Source organism: Pteropus medius, unplaced genomic scaffold (assembly GCF_902729225.1).
Source record: "Pteropus medius unplaced genomic scaffold, Ma_sr-lr_union100, whole genome shotgun sequence".
In the NCBI taxonomy this organism is placed as follows: Eukaryota; Metazoa; Chordata; class Mammalia; order Chiroptera; family Pteropodidae; genus Pteropus; species Pteropus medius.
In genome coordinates this window covers 10,346,189-10,371,289 of record NW_024349796.1, presented here as the reverse complement: position 1 = coordinate 10,371,289, position 25,101 = coordinate 10,346,189, and the positions used below count along the sequence as shown (strand labels likewise).

Sequence of the window (25,101 nt, the reverse complement as noted above, 5' to 3'; positions counted from 1 at the left end):
GGGTCCAGCCGTGATGGATGCAAATGCAGGTGAATCTTAACTGGATTTCCAGGACTCGGAAACGAAAAATAATACAAAATATCCCATTGATAGTTTCTTATTGATTATATTTGAAATTATAATATCTTAGATGTATCGATTTAATTAAAATGTTAAACAGTTCTTTTTTCCTCTACTTTCTAAAAAAAAAGAAATGGCTAAAATTTTGAATGACATAAAAGCATAGATGATTTGCATTTGTGGCTTCATTGTCTTTCTACTGGATAGCTCTGTCCTAGGGAATAAATTTTTAGTGGTAGGGATCTCCCAGCTAGCAACTGCATTATTTTTGCTGAGTCCTTAAGTCAGAAATTTAATTTGTTCTTTGCTTTGGCTTTAAGTCATAATCTCGATGATCGAATCTCCTCTTCCAAGTAGAATATCAAATGCCACCTTCCCCTTCACTATTTAAAATGACCACTTTTAAATACATGCCATTTTCACACCTACTACACTATGTTTCTGGATATTATATTTTCCCATCACTTGTACATTTTAATGTCTGTTGAAAAAAATTCCCATTGGTCATATTTTCAAATTGATCATAACTCTTTCTCAAAACACATTTTTAAATTACTTTGTTATGTTTACAGTGGTAAAAAATGTCAAGAGCTTGTTTAATTGGAAGTGAACAGAAAAACATCTTTGGATATTTTTCACATCTTTCCCACTATTGTTCTAATCTTCTGAAAGCATTATTTGCATTTCCCAAACCATCAATTTAATTTCGTATTTTTTCTATGCAATTATTTCCTTAAGTTTATTTCTCACACATTTATCTAGTTAAGCTCCTGTCCTTATATTATTGTTTGTTCTTCTGCATTAAAATTGTTCCAATTATTAGAAATTGGCATCTAATAGCATATTTTTTTTTTTTTTGCTATAAAAATTAGTCCTTTTGTTCCCATTACAAACTCATCAATGCTGGTTTATTTAGAATCATTTTAAACATTTATTATTTTTATAATTTTGTGTTAATTATCCTAGATCTCTTAAATACTAAGTATATAATCTACATAAGTGTAAAGTTTATTCACTCTACAGATGAGTTTTCACTTATTTTCCTTTCCTTTTAATGATTTGGAATGGGTATATTTTAAAGAATCTTCCCAAGTTCCTACAAAAGAGTGAACAACACTATATTTTAAAGAGGTATGATGTACCTCTTCAAATAATTCCTTATGAAATAATGAAATTGATTTGTTTTCTATAGTATATAATCAAATTTTAAATGTATTACTGTTGACATTTGGAGTGTTATTTTATGTATTTATGTAATCTTTTTAGCGGGCACATTTTCCCATTCATTCATTCTTATACTTTTGAAGACCCTTTCAGGACTATTTTATGTTCATCATAATGCTGCTCCGAGGGAAAGTCAAGGCAGAAACCTGCTGTGTAGTCACTACCTCACCTTGAAATCCTTATGTTCACTATGCCCTCAGAACAATGCTTTGCTCACGGTAAGTACTACATAAATGTTAAATTAACCCAGTATTATGTAGTACAGTTATTATGTGACAGTTATATTGAATAATCATAGGATGAAATAGTACTTTAGTCATTAAATGGTTAATCTGATTGCCAGAACATGAGATAATTTTAAGTGTGGAATTTTTGCTTCAGATTGAATTTCATTTCTAGGTACTAATTTACCACACTTGGCTGCATGTCCTCAATATCAAATGATTTGACATGGGTATTCTACTTCATAAGCCATTCATAGTTCATTAAAATAATTAATCTTGCTTTCATGTAAAAGAAATGGGGATGTGTGTTAAAATTTCCAGCTAAGATGTAATATTGGAATATTGAGGGGTGTTTGAATTATAATTTATATTTCTTTCTCTAGGAAAGCCCAGAGATAGAAATACAAATATGATCACGAGGGCGGATGAGAGGAAAGTGGAATGTAGGTAGCAGGAGAATCGTAGTGAACGGGCATGGTGAATGTCAACCCTCAATTTAAAAATTCAGTTGATTGTGCTATTATTGCCTAAGAATACCATGTCAAATTATAAATACCGTTCTTACGACTAGAGTGAAATGCAATTTTGCTAATGGATTATTCTAATTAAATGATCCAGGCACCAAATCAGAATGAGATAGTTATCACAGTTTCTCTTAGCTTGATTTATTTAATGTGTTGTTCTCAATGCTCACATTGATTTGGGAAACCTATTTGTAGGACTTAAAAATCTTATGCCAGGTTTATTATTTAAAAGTTGTATTTTCTACTAGGTTTCCAAAACTTTCAACTCTATTTCCAGTTGAATTCTTATCTTCTATAACTCCCACTTTAGCAAATATATATAGTTTTCAAATTGTTTAAAATGGTCTATTTTCTTCAAATGAGTAAATTTTTGGTTTGAAGAGATTTTTAATACCTTCTATAAGAAAGGAAGCAGATTTGTTTACCAAAACCAACACTAAAACACCCATATATGATTTAAGGGCAGTGCATGGTCTTGGTTCCTTCCAAAATATTTATTCCTATTTTGGCAAGAATCACAGAAAACAGAAAATTCATTTCCTCGCATTATTTAGATGCAGTTAGAGAAAAACATCAGTTATTTCAGCACTTTTTTTTTTTTTTTTGGAGGCAACAGTGATCATTTGAGTACTGATTTAACTTGCTAAAAATCACCTTGAGATTCCAATGATAGGAAAGTGACAGTATGATAGTCATTAGACTACCTGGAGCAATAAGATGTTTCTGGAGAAAATATATTCTCAGTAAATTTTTGCTTTTCAGAATTTCAAGTTTATTAAGTTCAGTTAATTCTCAATTAAGAGACTTGACTTAGGAATATTCAAAAAGAAATCAAATACCGTCTTATAAAATGTGATTCTACATATACATCTCTCAGTCTTTGTCCCTAAATAAAATTCTGACAGTAAAGTTTTTATTAAAACTTCTCAAATTCCTAAAGCAATAATGAGCAAAAATGTTTTCATATAGGCCAATTCAGGAAAAATGAAATGTTTATGAGACGCTTTTTTCCCCTCATACTTTGGTGAACACACGTTATATTCAAACTAGATTATATTGCCTGTTGCTTATTGGACATTACTTAATCGCTGCTAATATATGAGGAATAGAAATATAAAAATATGTGTTAGTCATTTATCCTTTAAATCTGGATATATCTTAGAATTTTCTTGGTTATGTTTACTTACATTGTATTTGTGTTACCTTAGACAAAACGTTCAGAGAAAGGCATTCATATCCCTTCTCTGCTTTCAGGGGCAAAGCAGATTCAGATGTAAAGACAGCCCTGGCAGCATCACCAAGACAGCTGGAACTAAGGTAATTTGATCTAGTCCAATGGGACTTTTGTACTAATGTGTGCCAGGCACTGCTTAGGTTCTTCCTTACCTGTGGCTGTAGGGTCGTCTCTCTCCTAAGCCAATCTGGGCAGAGCGAGCTGAGCCATGAGAAAGTAGCATTGCTGACACTTTCCATAGATTCCAGGGAATGATCGCTGTTCAGAGTCCATTGTGACATGCATGTTGCTCAGGTGGTTTCTGGGCCTCAGAGGCTCTGGACAGCTAGGCCTCTAAGACTTCTGGGAAAAGTTCTAGTGGCAATTCTGACTTTTACAGTTAATGTCTTTTGAAACGTATTATCTGTACTGGAAAAGCTTGGTCATTCTGTGGGCGATTGATTTTGGATGCTAAATTCTGGTTTTATGTAGTTGTTCAGGTATACTGCGAAAGCATGTTTTTTATAACTTAGAGCTCGAATTCATAAGTGATTCTCGTTTTACTGTGTTACGAGATTTAATACAGAAATAGGACAGTTCATTTAAACTCAATAGTGGACTGAAAGAGGACAGATTCATTCCAGAAAAGACTGTGCTGACATCTTGGTTTTTCAGCTTCTTGGTTTGTAATCTTGGAGAGTTTGACAAACCACTCTGAGTCTGTTTGTTTTCAGCAAGAAGGGAATAATAATCCATGATCTAGCATTGTCAGAATTAAATGAAGAGAATATTCTTTGATGCCAGAAAGATGGCATTTAATAGTTGTTTATATTTTCTGTTGAATTACCTACAAGCTACCCAGACACTGGGCGGAAGAACAGTGCTTCGCTTATGGTAGATTAAGTATTTGTTGTCTGAAATGTCTATTTGTTCTTAAAATGCTTTAGACACAAATAGCTCAAGAATCTAGAATGCCTGTGTGATGTTTTGCCATCAGTTTTATTCTCTTCATACAAATCATGGGTTCCTTTTAATGCACCCCGAGAAATGACTGGATAGCCTCAGCAGGAAAGTGGGGCTTGACAGTGCATTTGTTTAAATTGTAAGAAATATTTAGACAAGAGCTGAGTGAGAAATATCATAACCGCACTTTACAGGTACATTAATATATCTGAACAAAAGAGCAATTTAAATTCAAGGGAAAAATTAGTACTAATTATACATCTAACATTACACCATAGGAAGTATGGGAACTTGACAAAAATTTAAACTAGAATTAGATATTTAGTTTGCTCTACAAAATAGAGTAATAATAGTTTCTTTTAGAGAGAAAAAAAGATCCATTTACACTTGAATTCATTATTTAATCTTTTTTTTTTTTAACCAACACATTGTAATTTGTGAATTCTAGAAATGTTATGTTGCTGAGATTGGTAAAGAACTAGATTCTCTGTACTTGAAATGAAAATGATCGTGCAGAGTACACTAATTATTGGTTATTAGAATGTAGAAAGAGAATGACAAAGCAAGTTGCTAAGAAAATTAAGGTTTTACTTTCTCTGTGTGCTTCTAATCACAGAGTTTCCCGTATGTTTGCCAGAATGTTCTGATATTGAGTCGGGGAATAGTTTATTTATTTTAATAATGGTGGTATCTGTCTCTAGGACTGGTTTATAAGTATAGGTAATAAATATATTGACTTTCCATTATGCTGTTAACCATAAAAATATAACTTACTGCTTACTAAGCATTCTCCCTTAGTTGGGTTTTATCTAAAGGCTATTGAAAGGGACCTTCAAGTGTTTCTTTTAAAAAAATCTTGGTGCATTTCCCCCAGGTTCTAACAAGCTATATCAAACTAGAACTCATTTCATGGAAAAAAAATCCCACAGCACTTCTTTTTAATAACTGTTCAGCTACAAAATTTTATTGGTATCTTTTTATGTTCCCTCTGGAGGACGTAACGCACAAAAGCATTGCCACGGAACATATAAAATTACAAATGAAATTTATTGTAAAAAGTAGAATGTCTTCTAGACTGGCGTCAGTATTTATTTCATTCATAAACCAATACTGCAGGATAATATATTCATTGTCAGCAAGTTCACGTGTGTAAATTGCCATCCAATGTTATTGACGGATATAAGACAGATATTGAAAAGACAATTTAAATATACTCTTCCAAACATAAACCGTTCCACAAAAGCACTGTAAAAACTCCTTCAAGATTTTGGGTTGTGCTTGACATTAATGGTTAACTACATAATTTGGTCGTGTCATAATCCATTGTGTTTGGCAATTTGGCATTAAACGCCTGCAGAGCAGATTGGATCCTCACCACCTCACTGGTAGACAGCTTGAGTCTATGACGAAGCAAGCAGGAGAAAAGATCTAGACGACGCTGCCCAGGTGGGGAGAGTTTATTTACACGGTCTCTTATCTCTAGAAGCTGCAAAAGTGCTGAGTCCTGGGATCCCTGAGTGTAGGGGTAGTCCAGCTGCAAGATCAGGTCCCGGATTGCTTCCGGGTCAAAGTGCATGCTGTAGCCAAACACTTGGATGTTATTGATTTTCATATAACCCAGGTTCCGGGAAGGGTCAATAAACTCCAGAGGTTCGTAGTAAATGCTCTCATTGCCATTGGGGCCACTGGACTTGACGCGACTCCGCAGGTAGATGTGTACTGTCTCAAAAAACGTCTTCCACTTGTTCCCCAGAGTCAGAGACCAGTTATAACACTGCAGCGGGAGGTCCAGCCTAGTCCGCTCCCAGTCTGGAAAGCTGTTTTCACTGACAGGCATAAACCAGCTCTCAGAGTGGCTGCCTCCGAAGGGGTTGACATAAACGGCCAACACGGGCTCCAAGGTGCTGTTTTTAGTTAAGCAGATCTGTAGAGAGAGGCCCAAGATCATGTGCACCAGACTGGACTTGTACTTGTTACTTTTCAAGGTGAGAAGCATCCGCTTACGCCATGAGGGGTCAAACCAGCTGTTGAGGCGCATGTCGTTGCTGATGAAGATGGCGTGGACTTCTATCCGTCTGTCCGTCTTCTGCAGCAGGTATTTCATCTCCAGGTCCTGCAGGTCAGTCTCAAAGCCAATATAGTGATCTGTGGACTCGGCCACCTCAGGCTTGCAGAGCCCCTGGCTCAGCATGTAGCCGGTGTTGCAGGTGCCACAGCGAGTGCGGTTGTCTGGGGCGCAGGTGAGGCAGGCCGAGGCATCGCCCACCGTGCAGGGCAGGGACGCCGTGCAGACCACCTGATCATTGGGACAGGTGCACGAGTGCGTCTCTTCTGAGAAGCTGCCCAGGAGGCCATTCTCGTTGCAATAGAGAAAAGACTGGATGCGAGTGAGCCAGTAGGTTGAGGTTCTAGAAATAGAAAACAAAATGAATCTCTATAAATAAGACATTTTTGGGGGGGTCCTGCAGTGAGGTTAACCTCAGCTCAGCTCCAGGCAGTTATTTAACTGATATAAAAAATCTATATAGTTCATAATGAAAACTATATAAATATATGCTATATAGTTATATAATGTATAGTTTTCCTTCATCACTGCACAAGATTAGACATAGGTAGACATAGTTGATTTGAGCTGGAATACTGCATGAGATTCCTTCTGAGGACCTTGCGTGTCATCTCACTAGCGTACTTGGAAGCTGATTGTGCATGTGACTGAGCCAGTTATTGTTTTGAAAAGATATCCAACAACAAAAAATAAGTGGTTTTATCATAAAATATCTAGAGGAGAATTAGAGTGTACAAATGACGACTGTTCATTCATTCACTGTTGCTTCCTAGAGCACTAATGTTGCTGGAAGCCTAAACAGAAAATAAAGTCAAAAGGAAAGAAAAACAAACAACTCTAAGTTGTCAATCAATGTATTTAAATCCTAGGGTTTTCTCAACACTGAAAGAACAAGTGCCACTGAGAGAGAAAATACTGTTAAAGCATGTTTGCTTTTATTCTTATAGGCTGCTCAAGAAAATTGTTGAAAATATCTTGTTAAATCCCACTACAAGTTCTTTTAATAAGGGTTAAGTGTGTTAGTTTAATTTGAATCATTAACATTTTTTTCTTATTTATATCCAGAAATCAGGCTAATCACGAATGCAAATTTAAGATCCTGCCTTTCCTGCATTCCCACATCATTCGCACTCTTTTGGCGCGTTTAAGATCTCAGTAGAATAATGAAGGAAATATATGTGGCTACGTACTCTGGTAAGCTTTTGTCATGCTGCTTTTCCAAACTCACTATTGTCATGAAAAAGCTGGACAGGTTCTATAGCCCACTTTCTCGTATGTGAAAAACAGCAATAGCGACGTCAGAATATTGTGAGTGCACGTGTCATGGCGGACAAAAGTCGTATCTAGTTTTCTTAGACCTTTCCAGTGCTCATTACAGAATACATATAAGATTTTTATGCAAGACATATATATTGTTCTCAATCCTTTAGACAGTACACTGCCATTTTAAAGAATATGTGCTGAATACGGGTCCGATCCAGGTATTAATCTGTGTAAATAATCAGCTGAAGGTATTCAGAACAACAGATGTCTATATCGATATCTATGCCCATCCTCCTTTTGTAATGTAACACTATTTTTATAGCAAGCGCTCATAACATTGACTTAGTTTTCTTTATAGTGCCTTTTTCTACTTAAAGTTTTTATATTATTCTGTACTTGTTTATATTTCATGTATCCCATTAACTATAATAGCCAGCTTGTCAGAACGCTGTGCATTATAGTTTAGATCCGGTGCCTAGTAGAAGGCTCATAGACCACAGCCCTTTAATAACTACCAAATAGTGAATCAAATGCATAGGTGAACTAAAAGAACATTTAATCAATAACTGTACTTTTCGGTGAAATTTAAAGCTCTAAACTACACATTTAATGGTTATGAAGACCTAGTTCCCAATTTCCTTTCTTCCTGCCTTTCTTTCCTGCATTCCTCTCCCCACTCTTTTTGCAGTTCTATTTGTATTTAATATGAAGAATGTAAAATACATATCCTGTCTGGATTGAAAATTATATTTTCTTCCCTGAAATGGAAGCGTACATTGTCTGAGCCAATTCATCTCTCAGCTGTAAACTCTAATCATGTTTTCAAATCATAAGGACAAACAAGCAATGAAATAACTAGACCCAAGGCTAAAAGCAGAGCTCACAGAACTAGAGCGGTATAGAATCATTTGGACACTTTAGAAAAGCAATGGCTTTTCCCATCCTTTTCACGCCCCTGCAGAGGCATCACCGAGGGAATGTGTTTCAGCTGTCATGTATGGACGTTGATAACCACGCACTGGCAAAGCCCCCGGGACGGAGGAGTGAGCATGTGGACCTTCCTCCTTGCTAGGTCTGGTCCTCTCTCCCCTGCTACCTACCTTTGGACTACTTTACTGTATTTCACAAGGAGGGGATAGATTATTCAAGGAGAAAGAAAACCAATAATGTCTTGTCTTTACTCCTTGTAAAATTTCAGGAGCAAATTTCAGGGTCGCATGTGGATTTTTCACTTACCCAAAGGATCGTAAAGCCTTTTTCCCCCCCTAACAAATTTAACTATTTTGGATAGTACTTGTGGAAGCACAAGTACTAGCAAGTTTAATTGAATTTTAAAACTTAAAATTTTTGGAGAAATATATGCAAAATTAAGATTGAAATCTCTATATTAAGTATGTTTTAAAAATGTTCCCTTTTATACCTAACTATTAAAACAAACTATTACATTTGTCTTCTTAGAACTTTTACTGACGCAAACTAATGATATAAAGTTTAGGTTCAGCAATTGGTATCGACCTCTTTTTTGGGAGCCAAACTATCTACTTTGAGTCTCGTTTTCCTTACTTCCTCATGTAACGTGTGAATAAAATACAGGTTTTTATAAGAATTAAAGCTAAATTGTAGGGAAAAAGTACTTAAAAAGTATCCATGAACAGAATAAACAGAAAATACATGTAAAAGCTTATTATTATCACCATTATTATTAGTTATGTTTTAAAGAGATATCATTGTATGCAGTTTCCTTATTACAAATGCTTTTTTCTTCCACAAAATGGAAAACTCAATTCATGAACTACATGCATGATATTACACTATGTCTTCTATTCACCTTTATCAAATAGATGTAATTATTGATAACATGATCAAGACTATATTTAAAAATACACAACTGGCCTCTCTGTGATAGTTTTGAAACTCTCAAATTCAGGACATATATTCTGCTGTGCAACAGTCTGCACTGAAGTATCAGAACATACGCTGATACAGAAACAATTACCTCTTCTCTTAGTTAAATCCTCTCTGAGCACTAATAATCTTATTCAAAGGCCTCTTATTCCAACCTTCTAATCTTTTATTGCCCTTCAGATCTGTGCAATGTAGATTCAAATTTTAAAACCTAAATGTTATAATTTCAGTATCTTCTTGAAGTCAAATATTATTCTTTAGGGTAGGGCATTTCATTTCAGCCTTCATAAACTTGTTCTTCTCTGACCCTAATACTTTAACTATGAATTTGGGATTAAGGGCCCACAGCCATTTAAAAAGTCATAAGCTGATTATTACTCAGTCACAGAGCGATTATACCAAATAATATTCTGTCAGTTGCCCTCCTCCAACGCTGCTGTTCTGCCCATCTCAGCCTTGGCCACGGGCTCATGCTGATACTCTCCTGACACACAGTAGTCATACTCGTGGATATGATTTCACACCACAAGGAAAAGAATGTCATTGCCAAAGGTCCCTTGGCCACAAGTCTACCAAGGAAGTGTGTGTGTATGTATGTGTGTATACATATACACATATGGACAATATATATACATGTGCACATTATATATATATACATACATATATACATACATATATATATACCAAGCTCATACAGATACACATCATAGCTCTATTGACATACCCATTTATGAACTTGAATTCAAATATCTACTAATAATTTCAGCTTGTAGAAAGACAGTGAAAAGGTGAGAGATGCAGTCGAAAATATGTTATATTCTAGCATAATATTTTCACAGGTATTTTATCATTAAATCTTCACAATTCTAACTACTCCCTAAGGGCGCTCATTACCCAATTTCTAGATAAAGCCATGAGTTGTGAAAAGCTTAAACACCTAGAAGTTTTTGAAGGTCAAACAGCTACCAGTAAGTAATAAAACTGAAAGTTAACTCCTGGTCTTTCTCACTACCAACACGTTTTTGGATATGACAGCAAAAGCACAAGCAAAAGTTAATAAATGGGATACCGTCAAACTAAAAAGCTTCAGTCCAACTAATTTGCAATTCATGCGGTTGAGTGGGATACACAGAACAATCTGCTTATTTCTGAAACTTTTTGCCCACATCTATGCTGTATTTGTATCCTGGTTCAGGAAAAATCAATAGATCTTTCTTCTACTTGTGATGTAAAATATAAAAAGAAACAGATCAACATTCAGGGTGTGAACGTGAGGCACACAAAGATGACCATGACAACTTTACTAGGAACAAAGAGAAAATATTACCAAAAAAATAAATAAATCCCAAATAGAGTCCACATTTAATATTCCTCCAAAGATTACCAAAAATTGAAATATACTGCCCACTAAATCACATTAGATATTAAGTTGAAAAGGCCTTGAAAATTATTTATATGTGCATGTTCTGGCTAAGTGGCTGGTATGATTGAGTAACATTGACACAAATGCAATTATTTTGCAAATATGGGTAAGTCGGGCTTCTCTCATGGGTTTTTCTAACCTCCTGGTTTTCACCCTAGCGTACTCATTACACCAAGTTGTTATTACTCAGTCATATGCATCTCTCATTACATTATACATGTGTTCAGAGAAAAAATATATTTGTTTCCTTCACCACATTATTATCGTAACATACCTGTTAGTTTACAGAACTTATGCTTAAATTACATGACAACCATCTAAACCTCTGTTGGTCTTAAAATCTGTGCATTATGGATCCAAATCTGAAAATCTAAACAATTTTGGATTTTTTAAAAAAGTGAAACATTTAGTTTCATTTCACCCTTCACAGATCTGTTTTTCTCTGGCCTTAATATTTCAAACTAAGTATGAATTGGACACAATGACTAAATTAATGAAAAACAAAGAAAGGAAACTGGAAAAACAAATTTAAGGCTAAATTGGAAATGTCTTTTTTTCTTTTTTATAGATAAGCTAACTGTCTTTTCCCCTAAACCCTTCCAAACAAAACTGCTAAATCAAAATTGAAGTACAGACTTCTGTTTGGGGAAAAATGTCAGAGGGAGTACTTTTAAAAACTTCTCAACACAAAATGCCAAATAAATCTGGCCATAAAGGTTTTAGAAATGCATGTATGACCTGGAAGAAAAGATAGAGTAAACTTCAGGGCTGGAATTTGTGACCATGAACATATCCAGACATAAAAACGCAGCGCTCTTAGAAAGAAAAGCGATCGATGAAAACTCTCATTCCACGATCACCAACGAATTTGACGACAGTAATTTGGATTCCCATATGACTTTCCTACAGGAAAAATCTAACCAACCAAATTAGACAAGTACTGTAGGTCATGTAACAGAGCTAAGTCTCCAAATAACAATATGGCATTCTGGGCTATAGCGGTTGTTTTAAGAATTTGATTGACTGGACTGTAGTCTTTAAACTGGTCATCTTTAAGGCACATATGTAGTGAAGATCCTGAAGCTTTATAGTTGTTAGAGATTGGACCATTGGAAAAAGAAAAAAAAAATAACCTTGCAGGGGTCCTACTTAGGTGACCTTCATTTATTAAAAAAAAGGTCTCAGAAGTCACATGCTCAATACAGTGGCCTTATATAAACCTTGCCTAGTGTTGGGACTAAAGTCTTGTATTTCACATCATAAATGTGGAGAGAGGCTGTGCCACAACATCGCCTGAGAAGAATGGAATGGGCGCTCCGGGCCCCTGAAAATGTCACCTTCTTTGGGAATCAGTAAATACTGTGGTTTGTGTACATATGCGTTAAATGTTGCAAAATGTGTACCATGATTTAAAGAATGACAATTTAGAAGTTTAAAAAGTGGCCTGCTGTGGCCTGCAGCATCGTGTCATTCGTCGGGAAGGGAAAGCGCATAGGTTTCACAGTGGACTGACTGTATCCGCCCACGTGTGCTGTGTTGAAACCCTGTTTCCCAGGGCGCGAGTATTAGGGACTGGGGCATTTGGAAGTTGCTTAGGTAAAGAGAGCAGAGCCATTCTGAATGGGATTAGCACCTTTACTAAAAGACCTCGAGAGAGTTGGCTCATCCTCTTTCCTGAACCACGTGACAGCACAGTGAGGTGGCCGTCTGTGAACCAGGAAGCAAGCCCACTCCAACGCTGCCTTTCAGCACCTTGACTGCAGTCTTCCAGCCTCCAGAATTGTGAGAAATGAAGTTCTGCGGTTTCAGCCAGCCAGTTTATGGTTTTGTTTTTTTTGTTGTTGTTGTTGTTGTTTTTTTGTTTTGTTTTTTGTTTTTTACAGCAGGCTGAATTGACTTAGTACTATCTCCTAATTTTTTTTTTTTTTACCAATTTAATATTACATATAAGTTTGTGAAAAATAAGAACATATCCACTGACTGTTTAGAAAACATACCAGTATGTCTAGCCTTCTTTGGCCTCATTATTTCCCAGATGAGACTACAGAAAATCATAACTTAGCTTAAATGGCCATTTTGCATCTATTCTGAAAACATATAGTAGAGCAAGCACTTTGGTTCTTGGGTTCTCGGGCAGACTTATACAATATAGAACATCTCTTTCCTTCATGCACAAGACATTCCATTAACCAAAATATCATCTGATCATGAAAAAAATGAGTCACCCTGGATGATATCAGCAGTGACACAAATCAAATGGGTATTAAGAATGTCTTGTTCTTTTTCACGTTCAGGGCAAACTGTAATAGTACAAATGAGAGACTCTTATCAATTGACAAAAAGGTAGAAACTTCTATCATTTTAAGAGCTTAATCCATTTTGTTGACAGGGGGAAAATTTCCTAAGTTTATTTTTTAGCGTTTCCGGTTTAGACTTAATTTAATTTTTGAACAGTGAATTCACTTTCAAATCATTTGAAAATTAAGTATTACTATTTTTGGCTTACAAATTTGTTATTTTTTTTAATTCATTTATTACTTGTCTCACTTATTATCTTTTGATAATGAGTCCTTGGAGGATAAAATGAAAAAGACACATTCTATGTATATAACTGCCAAAACCATTTACGTGTTTACAGACAAAATATGGAGTAACTACTCTAACAAAAATCATTTGAACTTCTAAAATCAGATATAATTTCCAAGCCAACGAAACACAGAAAGTACATAGTAGAGGTCAAAACCACATTCTCCCCTCTCCTCAGACCACCTGTTATCATGCATCCCTCATGGGCATCTCTAAGACACAATCACAAACACGTAAAGAGAATTTACTCTGTGCCAGGGAATATTTAAATAGTTTGCATATGTTAATACCTACTCAGTCCTTGCAACAACTCTATGAGATAAATACTGTCAGTATCCACATTTATCGGTGAGGGGACTAAGGTATACACGGTGCCCTTAATGTAACAGCACAGACTGTCTATAAAAATGATACAGAGCTCACGCTCTTCACCACTCTGCTATATCATCTATGATGCTCCTGGCCTAAGAAAGACATAAAGTGAAAAAATGTTGAGAAAGAACATTTTTCTAGGTAATTATAATTTCAGTCTACTTTTTAAGGTGACAGTATTCTGAAATGTTTTGGCAGCCCAGATAAGCTTTGGGGAAAAAATGTGAGCTACTATACTGTTTCTGGATTAACCAGCATTAAGTGAGAGGAGGATGTAACTCACCCTGGCATCTTAATGCCATCGTGGCATTTAATAATCTCTACAGTTCAGCCAAGGACACTCTACTAAAACCTGCATTTCATAGATTTTGTTAAAACCAGGTGGCAGTGAGAATCATGTGGTTTAAATGGGATTCAGAAGTGGCTGGGATTAGATTGTCCCAGAGCCATTCTAATTGCTTAAGTAAAGAAAGAGTGGACCCACCTCAGCTTTTCAGGTCATATGTATCTTCCTTGAAAGTGTGAGAATCAATAAACAGAAACCTCATTTAAACCACATGAGTCACTCAGTGCACACTGCTGCCCCCAACAGGAGGAGACATACCTCGCGCCTCCAACAGGAAGGGGTATCACTTCACCCTCTGAGCAGGAGGAAGGTAGGCCTCTTCCTTGCCCAGTAACAGCTCAGCCGATGGGAGATGGCCCCAATGGAAAGCCACTATACTTGCTTGTAACAACAGTATAGTTTAGAATAAAATCTGGAGGCATGGAAAAAGAAAAACTCTGAAAAATTTATGTGTTACCCTTGGTTAGCCATAATACCCTTTAATACAATTGTTTTTGAAACAAAATTGATGTTGAATATATGCTGTTTTCTTGGTTCACGAGGATCTGAATTTCAAATAATGTAATAGGTCATTAACTGAACTGATATTGAAATCATTGAGTATTTCTATGTATTAGTATATTATTAATTTCTTCACTGTGGCATCATAGAAGCCAAGTAGAATATCCTATACATTTCACAATGCTTTTTGCTTTTGCACTGAAAAATTTAGACTCCATCTGCAGTCTTAGATTTTAAAACAAAGTCAGTAAACTAATAAATACAGAATTTTTCAATCCAATGTATGGTTTTCCTCTTCCAGTGAATTGAAAGTTTCTTTTTAGTGTTTTCCTAACAGTATTTGGACTCTTTATAAGAAATGGCTTATTTCTCTCACTTCAATTTATTCCCATATATGTCACTCCTGTAAATAATCTGAAGCACAACCACGTCCTATTTGCCTAAATTGACAGAAACATGTCACAGTGTATAAAAGCCTTAAGTGTTGATGAGGTTGTGCTGAAGTGTCACATTGCCCAGGAAAGAACCTAGGATTAAATCAAACCCACAACTTTCATTTCAGAATACAAAGAATACATTTTCGTGGTAAAAGGAAATAACGTATTTTCTTCGTGAAAGTATTAAAAACAATTGTGTCAAATCCTTCTACTACTTGTCTCGCCTATAGGTATCATTTCAGCCCCTCTTCTTTTCCTTAAACCATCTTTGAACATTTGTTCAAAGTGCCTTAGGTTATATCATTTTGATCTAGAGAGCATATAGGTTGAGGTGGCACAGACTGTGCGTGTGAACATGAAGTTCCAAAGCAACTGACTGTTTCCATCACAAAGAAGCCGGTCCATTTAAAACACATGTGGGAAAGAAAGAGAATAAGCCAAATCTCTCTCACAGAATTGTGCTAATTAAGTAAATCTACCAAATATCTTTACCTTTAAGGATACACTTTTAGTAAGTTTCTCTGCATGAACGCGTTATCCGTGATCTGGAATGCCAGGTAAGAATCTGTCAGAATCAAGTAGAATCACTTTCTCACTTATAAATGAGAAAATGGAAAAAACATAAGCAGTTTGCTCCAATCCTCCATCAACTAGAGGAAAAACTAAAACCAAGTTTAATATCTCGATTATGTCGCTATTATCATGGAAAAACAACAGCTAGATTTGAAATCTGGAATCGACCTGTCCAGGACCAGGTGTGGGGACTTAAAAGCTGTGTGATTTTGAGGATATCATTAACCAATGTGGGCTTCGGTATTTTCACATCCAGTATGAACCAGGCTGTACTGGACTACCTTTCTTTCCAGCTTGGACAGTCTAGGTTCTACCTGAAGATTCAATAATTTTTTTTTTCCCCCACTAACAATCTTTGCATAAAACATTGTTACCCCTAAAAAAGCCCAGTGCCTATGAACTAGGTTATAGTAACTATTAAGTTCTGTTAATAAGAGTTTAATAACACAATCCAAATAAAAGCTATCTTTTGTTTTCTTCAAATATTTTAGGAATAAGTTTGCCACATCATGTGTGTATGTATTTATATGTACATTGGTCTTTTCTGAATGCATTGTGATTTCATTAATACCTAAGTAAGATCACATCACGCCTCAGATCCCAGTCTTTCAACCATCTCATTTAGCATAAAAATGGCAATCCTTCGAGAAGCTCTAAGCCCCTGCGTAATCATGCCCCGGCCACCCCCCGACCTCCCCACTCGCTCACTCTGACCATTGTCACTGGCCCCCTCACTTTTTCCGGACTGTGACTCCATTGCTCTTGCCTCTGGCATTTATATGTGCTGCTTCCTGTTCCTGAAACCCCCTCATCATCCATCTGTCCGATCGTCCTTCTTTACCTCAGATGTCTAAACTCATTTTCTTAGCCGAGGCTTTCCATAGATTCCTATTCACAACTGTTGGCCACCCCGGCCCCATTTCTCACCCTTCTCAGGTGATTTTTCTTGTTTTTCATTCTGTTTTAAATGTCTCTTTTCACTAGAACGTTAGTTCTACTGAAGGTGGAGAGTTTTATCTCACTTGTTTACAATTGCATTCCCGGAGACACATACTATTTAGCTCATAGTATGCCCTCAATAAATTATGTCGAAGAATGAATTCATGTACATAACTTATAAAGTGAAAGCCATATTTATTAGACCAAAATGTCTATTCAATCTGCTTGCGTTCAATTTATAGAAGATTCTCTTAGACATAGAAAACACTTCTCGGCAAAGCAGAAGCACCTTCACTTGAAAATTATTACCCATTTCTTCCCCTCTTGCTCCAGCCCTAGCTTCTATTTTTTCGACTATCAAAACTCTAATCTATTTTCTTTTATCAAGCACTGGAATATCTGGAATGAAAGTTCCACTTGGGAGAAATTTTAGAATAAAGCAAAATTGAAGAGCAAAGAGAAGGCTCAATCCTTCAATATATCCCTCACCTATAACTTGACAAATATTTCTACATCCCAGCTTCTTATCAAAGGCTCTGGATAGCATTCATTGCCTCTCCCCTGAAGGGCGAATGAATGTTCCTCTCATCCAATATTGAAACCTCTCTTGTCATCAATACCGAGTTCATTATTTTCCACAGCCCATTAAAGAATAGAATATGGGAAAACAACTACTATGTTTTTATAATGATGAGCCATAGAAATCGCGGTTAAACCATGAAAACAATGAGAACTTCGGATGCCCGGCACCGTGCTCAGTGCTGTCTGCGCGGAGTAACGTGGAAGAGCTGAGACGCAGAGAGGAGACCTGAACGGCCACAGTCACCGATAACTGCAGAAAAGCAACGGCGACAGAGAATTTATTCCTGCTGCTCTACTATTTGCGAATATTTTGAAAGAAAAAGAACCGATAAAAAATGGTTTGTTTCGTGTCTCTGATTACACATCAAACGCGGTGGGTGAAATTGGTTTTCCGAACATGTTCTGGGCAGCTTTCTACTTGGCTTTTTTACGCATCGACGGGGAAATGAGATCCGAAGTCAATGTATATGTTTCTCTGGGGAATCCTCTGAGAAGAAAAGCAATGTCTTATCTTAAAAAGCTGCCAGACATTGAGGCATCTTAACTTTGCCATTCCATTCACTCCGTTTTTTTTTTTTCCCTTTTTCCATTCCATACCACTTAGGGTGATTCACCATTCACTACTTCCTATACAGTGTAAAACCAGGGGAAAAATGAAGTTGTTCCCTAAAGCGGCATACATTATTTATTATAGTTGATGATTTTTATCTACATGATGCTAAGTTATAATAGATTCTGGCAGCCTTAAATTTCTCCTCAGAATCAATGTCATGTTGCGCCCGAAAAATACTAATTGAAAGTATCCACCTTTCACAAATGTAGTTAAAAGCTGCTGTTAATAGCTGAAAATTGATTGAAGTAGACAACATCTGCTTTTAGAAGCAAAGTCTCCCGCAAATAATATGTTCTTCTGGCAAGTGGGGATATGCCCATTTCAGATAGGCTATGGCATGTCACACGCACACACAAGAAAATTAGCTCTCAAAGTGGTATGTCAACATTAATTTTCATAGTTTTGTAATATCTCTAATCATAACCAATGGGGTTAGGCAAAAACACCTGCTGTCCTTTCTGTAATTTGTTCGACAAATTAAATTCAAGGTAGCATGACTACCATATAACTAGATATCTACCCTAGGGTAAGTCTCGTCAAGTGTTCTTGCAATGTCAGCGGTTGGTATAAACATAATATTCTGAAGGGACTTGACACAATTTCAAATGAACACATTTCCATTACCTTTCTAAATAGATTATCTGATTCAAGAACTGAGTGAAGTAAACATGTTTTTATTTATGGAATAGTTACCTGAAGAGAAATTGAATGAATTGAAGCTATTAAAGTACATGACTATTTGCATATGAAATATTTTTGATTCTACCAAGTTCATTGAATTTGAGCGCCTTGTGTTTCTTGAAATTTCTATACACAAAGATAGATTCCAGTTTTTCTACATGACTGTAAAATACAGTGCTTTGGGTATAGGGACACCATAATCCTCATGGTTATTCTCCAACTTAAAAAAGTTACTTCTTTAAATCAAGTTATACTTGGTGGAAAGGGAGCAATCATAATGACGTTGGTCATTTAAACTCCTATTCTATGCAAACTATACTTGGCCTTCTCATCATAATGACCTTACAGAATATGCAACTAAAACGTTGAAATCCTTTTGTAATTCGATTGTTCCATGTTAGGGCTGTTTCATTGTTATTTGAGGTAAATTAAGAACAAACATCTTGTTAAAGATTTTATAGCTATAGTATCAGTCTTTAAACACAGATTTCTACAAAAATCTTGTATTGGTATAAACTAAAATGTGCATATAGCAATACGTGCAATTTAATAAATATTTACTAAGTTCCTACCCTATAAATAATTATTTAAAACCTTAAAAGACACAATAGCTACTTTTAGAGAGCCTACATTCAAATTTTATTCATTTTTAATGTTTGTGTATAAAATTTTCAGATATACACAAACAGTAGAGATTCACCGGAAGTCCCAGGTTTTCCTTACCCAGCCTCAACTCTTGACTATTCTGAGTACAATTCTATAGTCATTTCAAAAATTAAAATGTTGGACATTAACTTACATAATCACAATTGCCATTATCATATAACAACATTAACCATAATTTATTAATAGTGTCTAATACTTAGGCCATATTCCAGTTTCCCTGAAAGTCTAAAAATAATTCTTTTTTAATTTTAAAAAATCAGGATCCAAAGAGATTCTGTTCTCCTCATCTCCTTAGGTAGTTGTGTCTCTTAAGTCTTTTTCAGTCTTTCCTTTGTTGCTCCCTATGCTGATGACTTTTTTGAGGAAATGAGATGTGTTTTATAAAATACCCCACTCTCTGGATTTGGCTGATGATTCTTTATGGTGCCATTTAACTCGCTCCTCTATTTTTAAAATTTACCTGCAGATGAGAAGCTGATGTCAAAAGTATGAACAGATACCCATGCATAGCGTTTTGAGGCCGACGGTATGAAGAAGTCGGTAACTTTCAAGTATTTACTAATTTTTATATTTAAATTAATAGTCTGCCTTCAAATCATGAATACACACAGACATGACTCATGTAGTATAAAAACTCTGATTTCAATCCAAGCTCAGAATTTATAAAATATGTTCATAAAAAAATAGCCTGCACAGTGCAATTAAGTCAAATACCAGGTCATTCTGTCTAACCCTGGACTTCTGTTTCCTCTTATGCAAGTAAAAAAATGTTATGTGGTAAAAAATGCAACCAGAATTAGGTTAAGAAATGGGTTTTCAGTAGACACGGCTCTCCGCAAAGGCTCTAAGAGAGGAGAGAGACGTATGAGACATGATCATGCAGCTATTTCAGGCACTCTACCTAACAAGGTCGTTTAATTCTCAACTAATCTGAGTTAAATATTTTTAATACTATCTTTTACAGAGCAGATTACGGAGATTCAGGGAGGCTGAGTAGCTTTCCAAAGGCCACATAGTAATGAGCGAGTGGCAGATTAGGGATTTGAGCAAAGCTCTTTCTACTAGCGCTAACTTAGAAGCAGATAGATGAGTACAATTACAGGAGGAACCCCCGCCCAAAATAGACTGCTCTGCTGCTTGTCATTCTTTCATCATAAAGTATATTCCTTTGCATCCAGAAGAAAACAAGAAAAAAAAATAGACTGTAATTCAAATAAATTAATTATAAAAACAGAGTGCCAAGACTGCCTATTACAATAAAAAATATTTGGTTATATTCCCAGCTTAACCAACTAATGCCAAGTTTCCCTCTAAGTTTAGTCTTAAAATAATTACTTTGTGTATAAGCAAGGCTATTCATTAACTGGTGTTTAGATTTTAATTTTGAAATAGGAAAATATTTTTATAAGGACTTGATTTTACCATAGCGGCTAATATTGACTGCCTCTTATGTTCCAGGTACGTTTCTAAACACCTTAAGTTTATTGATCCATTTAAGACTCAACACGAACCTGAGATATGTACTAATATCCTCTTCATTTTACAGATGAAGAACATGAATTGCAGTGAGGGGCGAAGTAATTTTGAACATGAACACGGAAATGGATGGGCTGGGATTTGAACAAGTAATATGATACTCGTAGGTACTTCTTAATACTGCATTTCCATAAAACTAGCTTCTTTCTAAAGGCACAATAAAAGGTGATGGTATTTCCTTCAGGTAGTTAAAACTTCAGTCAATTCTGAAAGACACATCCATACAGGAAAGGGATAAGAATGTGTAACAGTACTGAGGAAGAGGAAATGGAAAGAAAAAAAAAAAAAACTAATAGAGAAATAGAGAAAACCTAAATTATCCGTGCATTTGTTTGTTTATTCAGGAAACACATATTGAGCTGTGCTGTTTTGATGTTGTTGTTGTTATTTTCCCCCGACTGGCATAGTCATAAATTCAAGGCTTCTTCCAACATTTATCCCATGCCTTTTCTGGATTGCTTTTCTAGTGAGAAAAGCTATGTTTCTACATTAATATTAAGAGTTAAATCTGAACTTTTAGAATCTGTCAAAATAGAATTTGAGAGAAGAAAAAAGAGAATACTTGCTATTTATACATCTCTGATTTTCTGGTTTGTAACTAAACACACAAGAAAAAATTCAATTAGATTATTTTCCACGCTACCATTATCAAATTAACATAAGTTTATGTCTTTTACATATGAGTACTTCTTGAGGGTTTCTAACTTTTTAAGATATTAAACTTTTTTTTTTTTATTCTTTTGTCTTCCCTCTATCATTTTTTTAAAACCATTTATTAACCACAAAGTTCACTTAGACTGAATGCCGACGTCTATTTCAGGTAACTTTCTTGTGTTTTGTTAAGGCATGTTACTGGGCAAAATTATGTGAGGGACAAGGAAAGTAGCAATGGCGAGACTTAATTGTAGGATATTTTGATCAATGCCTTAAATATATCTTTTTCTGTTATAAATCCTTCCAGAAAGATGCCCCAGAATTTGAACTCAGCAGCATTCACGATGGATAACGGTCATGAGGATTGTGAAACATTCAGCTGGGGGGCCCTGCCGGCCCCCGCACAGTGTTGGTGTGCTCGGGACCAGTGCCACCACACTCAGTGTCTACTGATGCTCAGAGAGCAGCTATTTGGCAATAAACTTATCATTTGGCAATAAACTCACGTGTGAATTTGTGACCCCATCAGATCTAGCAAGTAAATATTTCATTGCTCTATTTCCTTATCGTTTTCCTTCAAATCTCTAGATGAGGGTGATTTTTATTTTTTAAATTATTTTTTCTTTTGAGGGAGAGGAGGTTAACTGCCTTCTCTGGCTTTTATGAAAGGTATATATTTTTTGAAATCCAAAGGTTAGTGATAAGATGCTAGTGATTCTAAATTCTAACAATATAGACATCTGGAAAGCTCTGTTCCTCCATAGCCCTCTTCAGCATCATCTTTCCTCTGCTGCAGCATTATTCCATTGTAGTCAATGCACGATGAGGTATTCAGTAGTACAATTTTACTATTTTATGAAAAAGGACTAGGAAATAATTTGTTGTATGGGGTATGTGTAATACAAAATGCAACATATATTGAAAAAAACACTTAGCAGCTTCTTTGAGTAGGACACACAGACATTGTCATTACAATTAATGCATCCTATAATGGCAAGCATTTAGAATTTTACAAATCTTGAGTTAAGTGCAGAATTTACCTAAAACTGGTTGTATGCTTTTAAAAATAACATCTGAATTAAGTACATGCAGTACTCACAGATAATGCATATCTAGGTCCCCGCCCCCTCCCAAGAAAAATAACATTAAAATATAATATTTCATATGGAATTGAAATTAAACTAGGGAAAATGAAAATAAGAAACATTTAGTATAGCATGGCATGTTGTCTACCAGGGTGAAAATGCCATGAAATGAAATTAAATATGGAATGATGAATAAATCAGACCAACTTGCAAAGCTGAAAAAGTCTTGCGAGCCATCCTCCTACTGAATCTTACACACATGTGCTGGGCGGGAGCTGTAGTTTGCCTCATTAATGACAGACTGCTACTACTGTAATCTCCAAAAACACAACGAAATGGGTTTCATTATTTGAGGATATGAAGACAATGAACATGGCACATTAGTATTACAGATAAAATAAAATGTTAAAAATCAAAGCTGGATGAATAGTGCTGCTTAAAAGCAATTTGCACAGAAAATGCTATTGAAATGTGCCTGTATATATATTTATTTATAAGATAAAATAATATTTCTATATATAAATGCCCAAAATTTTATTACCTTGTTCTTCTATTTTGGAATGTTAAAACGCAGACAAAATCTAAATTAGTTTACTTATGGAAAACTTGCATGAGCATAAATATGAGTTTAGTCAGTAAGTGCTCATTAAGTTCTAATTATGTACCTAGCATCATTTTAGACATTATGTGAGGAGAGTGGAAAAGTGGGGATGAAAAACTAGGAGATTTTCTTTGTGAATCCCAAGTGCCTATAACACTAGAAATGCACAAACATGTAATAAACATATAATCCAAATAAAAAGCAAATTATAGGTTATGCTGATATACAGGAGTGTAGGAGGAATTATAAGTTGCCAGTATAGGAGGAGCTATAAAAATATAAATCATGTGGGTGGAAAAAACTAAAAAAGGTGGTACCTGAAGCGAGGCTCGCAGAATGAATGCAGTATGGAAGACCAAGGCTCTGTCATGTGGGGAGTGATGTCACACAGAATAGTAGTCACTAGAGTGACAACATTCACGTGTTCTCCAATTGCCTGTGGGCCCTCTCCACATTAAGTCCCATTATCAAGTTAAATCAGTATGTCTAAGATTGAATGCTCCTATTTTTTTAATATTTAATATTTTTCTGCCATTGTATCCATTGTCCATCCAATTGTGTGATCTTGAATTCATTCATTTGTTCACTTGCTCATTTATGTATCGATTTGCTTACATACGTACTGACTAGAGATAGAGATGTTACACTGGGTTCAATAGTGACCCCCTCCCCCAAAAAATTCTTGTCTACCTGGAACCTCAGTATATGACCTTATTTAGATATAGGGTCTTAACAAATATACTTAGTTAAACTTAGATGAGTGCCTGATGGATTAGGGTGGCCAATATTTAGACATGGACACAGATATAGATATAGCTAGATAGTTCTTAGTCTGTGTGAGCCTCTGAGGTTTTAAGATGATTAAGGCTGAGGCCATGCTCTTCAGAGGCTAAGAGTCTAGTATAGGAAACCTGGAATCAATTTTGAGTTCTCCTTCTGTTGGATCAAAGTCGCCATGGGTCCTGAGCCTCCCGGCGCATTCTTGCTGAGTGTGCCAGACTGGAAGGCTGAGCTATCTCCTGATGCTGAGCAGTTTCTGTCACCAGTCAGTCACACAGGCAGCTAAGTAGGTCAAGGCAACTCCAACCTGGTGATGACTACTGTGTAGCTGTTCACCTTCCAGGAGTGGGGGGACTGGCTTGTTTACTGATTGTTTTTTGCTCAAAAGGTATCGGACCCTTGGTGCTGGTTTCTCCACTGTGAGGAAAACCTACTACATGTGAAGTATCCATGTGGTGCCATGACGCTATCCCTGTGTGAACTGGAGGCCAGGGCAACTGATGCAAGTCTCATGCTTACCCGGCTCTGCTGTGCATGAGCCATGAAGTCATTTGTCTCTGACCCACGAGTCGTGTGCCTTCTGCCAACATCCATAAAGGGTAACAGACTAACATATTAACTTGCAAGCAGAATCCCACAGTTCATGACACTTCTTTCCTATCCAGTTATTTACTAAATTCTATTGTTTCATTTTCAGTATCTCTTAGCCTTATTTATAATGCCACCAAATCTATCGTTTGGTTTATTTTTTTAAAAATATATTTATTTATTTTTTCTAAATGAGCACCCACACCGATTATCAGGAAGAAAAAAAGCTCCCAAGGCAGTATTCCAGGTCCATATAATCTGATCTCGCTAAGTGTCTGAAATTTGTTATTTTACTATCCATCTCTAAGCAATGCTCTTCAAAGTGTTAAGCTAAATGTCTTCACTTCCACGTCTTTGTTTAAATAATTTCCTTTGTTTAAATAGCTGCTTCCGACTTTGCTTAAGTCCTACCCTTATACTAATAGACAAACTCTGTAGAGATTCTCCAAATCATCTTCAGCTCCCTTACTCCTTTGTGATATCAAGTCATTTAAAGTCTCTCTCTATATAGTGCATGCCCTTATTAAACCCCTAAATGATCCTAAGCTTTTGAGAACTGATGGTAATATCTTATGTTTTTATTCTTGGATCCCAACAAAATGTACAACACACAGAAGGTGCTCAATAAAGACTTACTTACATTGAGAATAATGTGATGTATGAAAATGATACATGATGGTATTTCAATTAAAACAGC

At 35.9% G+C, this 25,101-nt stretch overlaps 1 protein-coding gene across 1 annotated transcript in view; it reads right to left on the bottom strand.

Moving 5' to 3' along the window:
- Window positions 1-5,140: 5,140 nt before the first annotated feature.
- BRINP3 (BMP/retinoic acid inducible neural specific 3) overlaps window positions 5,141-25,101 on the bottom strand; it is a 225,353-nt gene continuing 205,392 nt past the window's right edge. Inside the window, exon 7 of the mRNA XM_039883348.1 lies at window positions 5,141-6,616. Coding sequence (XP_039739282.1) covers window positions 5,500-6,616 — 1,117 coding nt within the window. The 3' untranslated portion in view covers window positions 5,141-5,499. The remainder of the gene's footprint in view (window positions 6,617-25,101) is intronic.